General features: G+C 40.5%; 1 protein-coding gene and 1 non-coding gene across 2 annotated transcripts; one reads left to right on the top strand and one right to left on the bottom strand.

Moving 5' to 3' along the window:
- Positions 1 to 786: 786 nt before the first annotated feature.
- SERTM2 (serine rich and transmembrane domain containing 2) lies at positions 787 to 1,244 on the bottom strand. Its single transcript, XM_072743168.1, has one exon. It carries the CDS (start codon positions 1,146 to 1,148, stop codon positions 876 to 878), a length of 273 nt encoding a protein of 90 aa, XP_072599269.1. The 5' UTR covers positions 1,149 to 1,244; the 3' UTR covers positions 787 to 875.
- Positions 1,245 to 2,417: 1,173 nt separating this feature from the next.
- On the top strand, positions 2,418 to 2,490 carry TRNAN-GUU (transfer RNA asparagine (anticodon GUU)). Its single transcript has one exon. It is a non-coding gene; the product is annotated as a tRNA-Asn (tRNA).
- The last annotated feature ends 7,697 nt before the right edge of the window (positions 2,491 to 10,187 follow it).

Here is a 10,187-nt window from a genome sequence, read left to right as displayed (position 1 = left end):
ATTCATATTTATGTTCAACTCAATCCTGGAGCATGACGGGAAGGGAGAAAAAGGTAAAGAAGCTGCACGTATAATGTAAGGTTCATTGTCATGAGCACATTTTGACTTAATTTTCCCTTGGTTTGGGGGAAGCTCATCATTCTGGATTTTTGCAATACATCTGCCATTCTGAATTTTTAAAAGTCCAGTAATAGTAATAACACAGATATAAAATGCACATTTTTATCTTTTTCCCCCTCTCTAGATGAATTTGTTGACCAGAAACTTCATTCTGCAAATTTGCTCTTTAAACTGCAACAGTTTTTTTTTTTTTTTAAATATCGTCTTTGGTTTGGGACAAACCCAATGGCCTTAGATGATAAAATCACTGCTCCTTTGGAAAAGGGTTCGTGGTCCCTTCCATTAATCTTTGACATGATTTAGCTTCAGATCAGCAGAGGCAATTCTTTGGGGTCCAAGTGCTAAATTAAGACTTGTCCTTTGCTTGGGGGTACCCTCTTTGAACAACCAGCCCCTTCAAAAGCAGATTTTTCTTGTTCTTGAAGCTTCCAGGGATCCTATTTTTTTAAGATAGCTGCATATGAATTTCTGTGGTCTGAGGTTTGCTCAAGGCCCAGGCTCTCTTTGGTTACTATGGAAACCTGCCCTCCCAACCAGCTGCCATTTCCTTTATTCCTGGCAAAGAATGAGTCTTAAACCTTTTAGATATCCCACAAGCAGAATAAAGAACAGCACAAAAAAATCATGAATACCTTGTTAAATAGACAACTTGTTGATTCCCTACATGGGAAGCCACATGCAACAAAATAAGCTTTCCTGGACGCCAACATGCAAGGATTTAATGAGATCCAAGAAAGCTTATATTCATCCTGGCTTTAAGGAGTGGGGATTCGACTCTGCATCTCTACATCTGTGAATTGAGGAACACTTTCCGTGCTCTCGGAAGTGATGGGTGAGATGACATGTTTAAGCCGAAGAAGCATCGTGAAGAGCAGGATGAGGAGAATGGCCAGGAGGCTCAGGAATAAACCCACGTACATGTAGAGGTTGGAATACTTATCCGAAGTGTTGTCAACCTCTGTTGCCAGGGTAGGGAAATGGGCCCGGCCGGTGAGATTTCCATGGTACTTGAAATGCACCTCCGTCATCACTCAACACATCAGATGGTACCTGTTTCTGTTTGCTTTCTATTGCCCTCGAGGCATTCCACAGTCACTTAGACTATCTCTAAATATACTGGAAGTATTCTAACAATCTCATGCAAAGCAATCACGACCCGAACAAAGTCAGTAGTGCACAAGCCAGAAAATGGTAATGTTCTAATTTGGCAATGGCCACACTCTGTCCTCCAACACAGCACGCCTGTCCTAAATAGATTTTATCAGAAACTCTTTATCATTAAAAAAATAATATATAGATAACTTATGTTCCATAGTTCTACTCTTATACTGATTAAAACAAATATGGTGAAACTGTTTTATAATACTGGTATGCGGACAACAATCTCTGAGTATTAAATCAGACTTTTACTCTGTTTTGATATAGGGAAAAAGGCTCTCTGTTCTACCTACAGCTCGTCTAAGTGTGCGAGCTAATTATGTGGATTTAACTGGGTTCTTCTGTGAGGAGACTTCCTAAAAACTTTTGTACATTTCAGGCTCAGCATATCTGAGTTTTCACCCTTCTTGTTGCTCGGAATTTCCTCTAAGGATGGAGGTGGTAAGGTTCCTGCCCAGCTGGCACAGCTTGAGGGCTGTAAGTCTAGAGGACATGTGTTGATGTGCCTCACCGTAGGCTGGAGACAAAGTCAGACCTGGTAATTTTCAGAAGGAGGAAGTCTCAGAGATGCTGATAGCAGTATGTCTAGGCTCAGAAGATGTGACTCTTCAGATTCTTCAACAGATTTATATTCCTGAAAATCAAAAACAGAAATAGAAGATTCAGGTATCTTAGAGAAACAGATGGCAATTTCTTTTGAAATACAAATTAACTGACATATTGCAAAATGTTTGCTAAGGGCAAATTAGTTTTAAAATGATATCCTGAATGCTTTTTTCTATGTGGTAAATGGCTATTAAAGAAAAGAAAAATTCAGATCACTGAACAGCAACTAAGAACTAAGCTAGATTGGTTTTCCAGACTAATTTGTCATAATATTTACCCAAGGTACTTCATAAAATATAGATCAAGGGTCCTGCAGTAGACTTTCTAAATCATAGTCTCCACAGTAGGGCCTGGAAACCACCCTAGAGAGTTGGATTTTATTGGTCTAGGGTGGGGTCCAAACCCTGGTATTTTTTTTTAACCCTGGTATTTTTAAAAGCTCCCAAGTGACTCTCAAGTGTGGCCAGGATGAGAAACACTGCTCTGACTTACCCAGGAAATCTTAGTGCTTAAAATAAAGAAGACCTAGGGGTGCCTGGCTGGCTCAGTTGATAGAGCATGTGACTGTTGATCTCAGGGTTGTGAGTTCAAGCCCCATGTTGGGCTTGGAGCCTACTTAAAAACAATAAAGTAAGGAAGACCTAAATCTAGGGACTCATTTTTCAAATTCCAGGTCCCAGTGCCATGGGTCACTTTAACAAATCATAGAATTTTTAAGAATGCAGCCTTTCCCTAATTTTATTTTTGTGTTTTTTCTTTCTCATTTAGGTCTGTGGAGGGAGAATACACAACCCCCCCCCCCAATATTTGTAGATCGGAAGGAATTAAGAGGGTACTCTGCTCTGAGCAAATAACTGTATCTTGCAATAAAGACAGAAACCTTGTCTTTATTGGCAAAAACATTCCAGTGTGTGAATAGGGTCAACTATTTACTGTTGGCATCTTACAAAATGATTTAGCTTGTCATTCTGAACATGAATTTTGAATAAAATAAACAATATAAGCCTCCATCACCTGTCAAACTTCTATGTGCAATAGTAGCAGAGGTGTGACAATGTAGCCTAGTTCTGTCTCTTGTTTAACATACCTGAGGAAAGTTAATAGAAATAGCTCCAATGATCACATTATTCTTCCAATAACCTGGAATTTTGCCCCCAGCCCTGGAGCACTTAAAGTTTATATTCACTCATCCACATTACTATACTTTCTGTAATCTGCATGATTCTTAGTCTACCTTATCTACTGCCCTACTGCCCATGTAGAGCCACCTGGTTCACAAGAAACAAGGGCAAAGAGACAGGCTATCTTTTTACTGTCTTTGGAGGGATGGTCTAGGAAACATTTTTCCAAAACTTAAAGGTACATTTATTTTGATTTCTGATTCACTAAGTAGAAAAGACAATCAGAGTAGATATCCTTTAGTTCCCTCGAAACACCATCTCACAAAGACAATGGTTTATCAGAGCAGCTTGTTACAAATGCAGATTTCAGGGTCTGTTCTTGGGAGCTCCTCCTCCCCAAACCACTTGGTTCTTGACATTGCTTGTTCTCCTAAAACCAGGTTTTCTCAACGGCATGATGCATGGACCCCCTATGTCATTTGAAATGTAGATTCCTAGGTCCTACTTTGGACCTCCTGAATTCTAGTATCTTGGATCAAGGCCCAGGAATATGCATCCTAAGTCCAAGCTTTTCAAGTGGTTCTTTGTACACAGAGCTCTGAAAGGTAACTGTAGGTCTTTCTCTCTAGATATCCCAGCCAAAGAACATAGCTAATCAGTCTTATTGGGGGTTTGGGGTCCTACTTAAAAAATATTTAAAACAGGGAATCCCTGTTTTAAAGTCAGTTATGGCTCAGCGGTTTGGAACCTGCCTTTGGCCCAGGGTGCGGTCCTGGAGTCCCGGGATCGAGTTCTGCATCGGGCTCCCGGCATGGAGCCTGCTTCTCCCTCTGCCTGTGTATCTCTGCCTCTCTCTCTCTCTCTCTCTCTCTCTCTCTCATTCTTTCTATCATGAATAAATAAATAAATAAATAAATAAATAAATAAACCTTTTAAAAAAATATTTAAAACAGCATTATGGGTTGAATTGTATCTCCCCAAAACATATATTGAAGTCCTAACACCTTCTATCTGTGAATGTGACCTCACTTTGAAATAAAATCTTTGCAGATGTAATCAAGTTAAAATGAGGTCATTAGGTTAGTCCTCATCCAATATGAGTGGTATCCTTATCAAAGGGATGACAGAGACAGAGATTGGAGTGATCCAGCTACAAGCCGAGGAATGTCAAGGATCACCAGCAAACACCAGAAGCCAGAGGAGCCAAGGAAGGATTTTACCCTACAGACTGCAGAGAGAACATGGCCCTGCTGAAGCCTTGATTTCAGATTTCTAGCCTCCAGACCTAAGAGAATAAACTTCTGTTATTTTAAGCCACCCGGTATGTGGTACTTTGTTTACGGCAGCCCTAGGAAACGAATACACAGAATAATCACCCAGAGTCCCTAGAGTTTTGGAACCTTTGGGGCAATGTTTTTCAACGTGGTCCCAGGAAGTCCCTTCATCAGAATCACCCTGAGATGCTTATTACAAATACAGATTTCAGGGACACCTGGGTGGCTCAGTGGTTGAGCATCTGCCTTTGGCTCAAGTCATGGTCCCAGGGTCCTGGGATTGAGTCCCACATCAGGCTTCCCGCAGGGATCCTGCTTCTCCCTCTGCCTATGTCTCTGCCTCTCTCTCTCTCTCTGTGTCTCTCATGAAGAAATAAATAAAATCTTTAAGAAAAAAAAAACAAACAAATGCAGATTTCAAAGTCCTGTCCCTTGTTTTTTAGATCAGAATCTCTAGGGATAGGACCCCGATATCTACATTTGTGACAAGTTAGCCACTTCGAATTTCTAAGCACGCTCTGCAAGGAATGGTTTCTAGTCCCTGCTGCCTTCAGGATCAGTTATGAAGCTGTCTGAAAATCTATGTACCCGGGTCCTTCCACCAGAGGCTTGGATTCAGTAGGTCTGAGTGGGGCATGAACATCTGTAATCTTAAAGCTCCACAGATGATTTTGATATGCAGCTAGGCCTGAGCAACACCACTCTACAGATACAATAGGGCTCCTCAGATTCAGAACTCTGATAGTCCCAGGCAGCCCCCACAGAGGCAACACTTCTTCACTTGCCCTCCAGTAGAGAGGTGAAGGAAAATAAACACTCACTGCTGGTGCAAGCCAAGTGGGAGACGCCTCTTTACCATTAGAGTATCTTTTTAGTCTACTATGGGCCTCACATGCACAGATTTGGGTAAGTCATACTCCTTGGGTTATGGGATATTGTCATCATGGGTGCATCCATGGTCCCTTTTATTTGTTTACTTAATAGCACTCATGGAAAAAAAATTAACATGCACGGACAAACATCTGTGAACAAACACCCACCAACTTTAAGATTGAGAACAATTAATCACTTAGATGGACATCTACCTATGCTCCTCCCCATCTCGCCCTACTACCTACTGCTCCCCCAAAATAATCAATACTCCAAATTTTTTAATAATTACCTTGCTTTTATTTATAGGTGCATGTGCACACACACACACCTATGCCTAAACAATATGTTGTTTAGTTTTATTCATTTTTAACTTCATAAAAAAGTGTCAAGCTATATGTCATCTTCGACTTGCTCTTTTTACTCTATGGTCTATGATATGATTTCTTTACAACTATTCAAATAGGATGAAAAATGGAGTCAAATTTTGCAGGCCAACATATTGCCTGTGGACTTCTCTCCATTCTCCTTAGCTTGGCATTCAAGGCTGGCAATGCTCTGGTCCTGGCTGACCTATATCCTTCCACTACCCTCCATTCCCAGCAAGCTGGAATGTTCACTGTCACCAGTTCCTGGCCTCCATATTTTTATTTGACCAGTTCCTTTCCTCTTGACATACCTCTGTTTGGGGAAATGCTATCATTCTTTGAGGCTCGGCTCATGAAACTGAACTTAATTTCCCATCCAAGTCCTAATTCCCACATGCTCTGTAACATTCCCAGAGAAGTTACATTTGCCTAATATTATAAATATGTATTTCATGCAGTTTCCCTCAAGTGGTAATTTATAAACCCTTGAGGATCTCTTCTCAACATTCTATCCCTTAACCTTGCCCACAGTAGCCGTTGGGTAATTGTTGAATAAAGGCATGGATATGAAGAAATGCACCTGGCAGTGACAGTTTGAAGAGAAGCATAGTCTTATTTCTGTTCCAATTGCTAATATTCCTTGGGGAAGAGCCTGAAACTCCTTTTTCTTTTTATTCCTCTTCCCCATCTCTTACTGTGCAAAGGAAACTAGATTCCTGATTATAATCTGGAACTAAGGAATAATCACTTTGTTAGAAACTTTGCTCTTGAAGGACAAACTACATTGGATGGGTTTACAGCCTTAAATTTTAGGAAGTTTCATTGTGTCTATAGATGCTTTTCAGTGACGATTGATAGTACATTGTCTGCCTCCTACACAATCGACCCTGAATCTTCCTCAGTTCTGAATACTTATTAAATATTTATTAGAGTTCTGTGAAGCTTAGAGAAGTTGTAGAGAACAGTGATCTCATGTACAGTTGTCAATTTCTTTACACATTCTGTCTGAGGGTTTGGAAAACTAATCACATATTTCTTAGAACCTCTATAGTCTGCAGGAGACCAAACACCCCTGTGAATTCAGAGATGTCTACTGATGTTATTTCTGAAATCCATTAAGGCCTTTGAAATGAGTAAATGAAGAGTTAGGTATTGGGGAATCCTCTTTGTTACTCTGGTCCTGTATCTGTGACAACTTCTCATAACAGCTTTCCAAAGAGGATTGCCACAGCTCTCATTGCTAACTAATTAATGGGTTGCACAGATAATGTGATTGCTCTGTGAAAAGCTCTGCAACATTTGGGCAGAAAAAGCACCACGCAATTTCAAACAAAATTGAAATTCTATTGATTCTGAAGAATCTGATTTTCATGGAAAGACCCTGACACAATTTTAGTAGCCTGCAGTCCTTTCTGGGCAGCTCATAAAATAATAATCAGTCTCCAGTCTTTGTAAAAGTGATGGGAAGCTGTTGAGGAATAAGGAGGAGAGTGGAGGCTAGGAAAAAGAGTAAAGAATTAGAGGGAAAAGCAGGGGAGATAGAAAGTGGGAGGAAGGAAGGAAATGTGAGGAGTAAGATGATGAGGGATGTGTAATAAGAGGTGGGAGAGAATGGGTGAATAAAAAGCAGAGATAAAGATAGGGACGGACACAGGAAAACATTGGGAAAGGAGGGAGAAGAAAGAGAGGTGGAGGGAAGTTTGGGGAAACCACGGAAAGTGATTAATTTAATAATGGTCCAATTTCCACTATCAGCCTGAGCATCTGGTTTTCTTCACTTTTAATGTAAATCAAAATACTCACAAGCGATGTGAGGGCATCTTTGGTTTTCTGATGGCATGTTTTGTCACTAACCTGGTAAATAAAACTCTTGGTAATTAAAGAAAAATTGTTGTGTTTTGGCATGAACGTCAAAATGCCAGGTCTTCTGTAATGTTCGACATCAGCACAGCATATGTAACCCCACAGAGGTAAAATAATAACGTACCCACCCAGATCATGAAAGGAATGTGGAGCTTTCTCCATCCATCAATCCTGAAAGGAAACCCTTGGGCGAAACTTGTTCCTAGTAAGAGCAACAAAGTTCTGCCTGGACCACCCAAATCAGATCGGTATTTATTCAGCAAATCTTTGAGTGCCCACCAACTACCAGGCACTCTGCTGAGTGCTCAGGATATACAGAGAAATGTACCCCAATCTCTGTGTTGGTCCTCAAGGAACTCCTAGGAGTTACTTTTGCTTTTTTATTTAACATAATGTTCTGAAAACAATGCACCGGTAATTTTGCATTTTTCTGCACAACACTCGCAATTCCACCAGATAGGTAAGGAAAACGATCAGTGGAATAATTCAGAGGATAGAGCCAGAATTATCCATTGCAACAGCTTGCAGGAGTGAAGGCAGGCTTTCTGTTTGTATTTATCTGCTCAGTGTGGGGGCGAGAAAACTAAGGGAGGTAGAAACTGTTAGAGTATCTAGTTTCACATCAGCCCCACGAAAAAACAATTCCAGCAGCAAGTGCTTCTTCAATGGCTAGAGCCATTAAGTAATAAGCTTTCTCAAGTGGGAGCTGCTGTATCTTCTGCTGCAGATGGTGCCTATTAGTCACACCTGCCGATAAATAAGATAATACCGCTCATTTCACCGTGAATAACATCATAATATTTCCAAATCTCTCTTACCTTTCCTGGCTTATGGGATGAATGGGGCTGGCCATTTAAGTATCCCTTTTGAAGCTTGCACCGTCAGGCAACTTGTTCAGGAACATCTCTGGCATATCTGGAAAAATAGAATGAAAGCCTCATTTTGCCAGAGAAGCAGGACTACATTCGCGCAAGGAATGCTTTCTCTTTCATCTTCCTAAAGAGTCAGACCTTTCCAGCGCAAATCCGGAAACGCACCTTGTATTAGTTACTTAAAATGCTAGTTGCCACTTACAGCTTCAGAGTGCAGTTTCAGATGCCTGCTCCTTAAAAACTCCAAAGAGCCAAGAGGAGTGCCTGTTTGGATGTGCATATACCATCTGGAACACTTGAATGCAAGCAGTCTGAACACTTAAGTCCCCAGGTCCTCTTTCGCAGGCAACAGAGTATGCGGGAAAGGTAGTGATTCAGCTCAGCTCTGCCTTAGCGGTGTGCAGCCCAAGAGGGAGGAGATAAGAGAGAAGCTGAGAAGCAAAGTTTGTATAAGCCTCCACTTTAACCCCTTCGAGGCTCCCTCATGCAGCTGTAGGATTAGCGAAGACTCCCTGTCTTTGTAAATGCTGCTTCATGTGTCATTTAAGAGGATCCGATTGCTCAAATTAAGAGGTCTTAGAGTAATATATGCATGCCAGCATGCAGTGGTATTTAAATTATTTCACCTTCACAAACATAATGGATGCATATTATGTGTTCCCAGGTTTGGGAAACTTTTTTCCACCAACTGAATACCTTTATTTTTAATTCTTTTGTGGAAATTTAACATCAGTTTTGAAATCTAGGTCTGAGTTTCTGACTGGGGGAGTCTAAGCATGAGGCAGAATGTCTTTGAAGAAAGTGTATGTATCCAGGGTACATGTTCCATTATAAATGGCATGTCCACCTGTACTTTCAACGCCCCTACTGTGTTATATATATTGTTATATGTGGCAGGAGGAAGGGGATTGACATTTCTTGAGTTCCTATTCTGTTCAAATGATCAATATAGAGAACTTCATTTAACCCTCACAACGACCCTATGACATGGATATTATCCTCATTGTACAAATTAGGAATCTGAGCCTCAAGGAGGAAAGATCTCATGCAATTTAGTAAGCTTGGAGCAAGTGTTTGAAAACAAGGCAGCTCGAGCCCCCACTTCTCTGCTCTTTTCTCTGGAGCAGTGGTTCTTAATCGTTTATGGGTCTTGGATTCCTTTGAGAACCTAATAAAAGCTGTGGATCTTCCCCTCCTTCAAAAACAGGTGTAGAATTGCCATGTTCTGTGGCCGCAGGTTAAGAACAGCTGGATGGTGTCATGTTGCTTTTCCAACATTATAACATCACTAGTCCATCGTTCATTCAACAACTCATGGTCACAAGCAATTTTTATTACGGAATTGATAAATAATAGTATATGATGATAATAATAGTATAATAATGGTAGTATATAATAATAACCATGTAACGCCAATCTTTAATAAATGACTGCAGTGCTCTTCCCTCTATCCCCCAATTCTTCTTAACAAGCTTTGCATCTTCTATATTTTCCTCATTCTAGTGGTTACAATGGATGGAGGCTCTCCTTCAAATCCTTAACACTTTACTGGCATAGTTTAATACCTTCTGGAATAATCTGGGGTTGCTCAAATTGGAGTGGTATGCTCAAGGCTCATGAAACTACAGAGTAAACATAATGCATTCTTCTAGAGGATTAGTTTTACTTGAAAATTCAGGTAGGGAGGGGCTAGGTAGGGAGGGGCTAGGTAATTTGAGCGATACTTTTCGATATAGTTTCTATGACAATAAACACATATTGTAGAATAAAATGCAAATTTTGTATGAATTTTTACAATCAAGCGTGAGACTTAAAATTTGTTCTCATGGCAGGACCTCTGCAGGCTACCCAGTCTTCTGCAGAAATATATGTTCACTCTATTCTGACATTTGGGATATTTTGGTGGAAAACATTGAAGGTTACAGTGTAACAAAC

The sequence above is a fragment of the Vulpes vulpes genome, chromosome X, assembly GCF_048418805.1.
Source record: "Vulpes vulpes isolate BD-2025 chromosome X, VulVul3, whole genome shotgun sequence".
Lineage (NCBI taxonomy): Eukaryota > Metazoa > Chordata > Mammalia > Carnivora > Canidae > Vulpes > Vulpes vulpes.
This window is presented reverse-complemented; position numbering and strand designations above follow the sequence as displayed.

Bases quoted from the DNA above. Each gene is read 5' to 3' on its own strand.
- SERTM2 (XM_072743168.1), bottom strand. From the start codon at position 1,148: ATGACGGAGGTGCATTTCAAGTACCATGGAAATCTCACCGGCCGGGCC.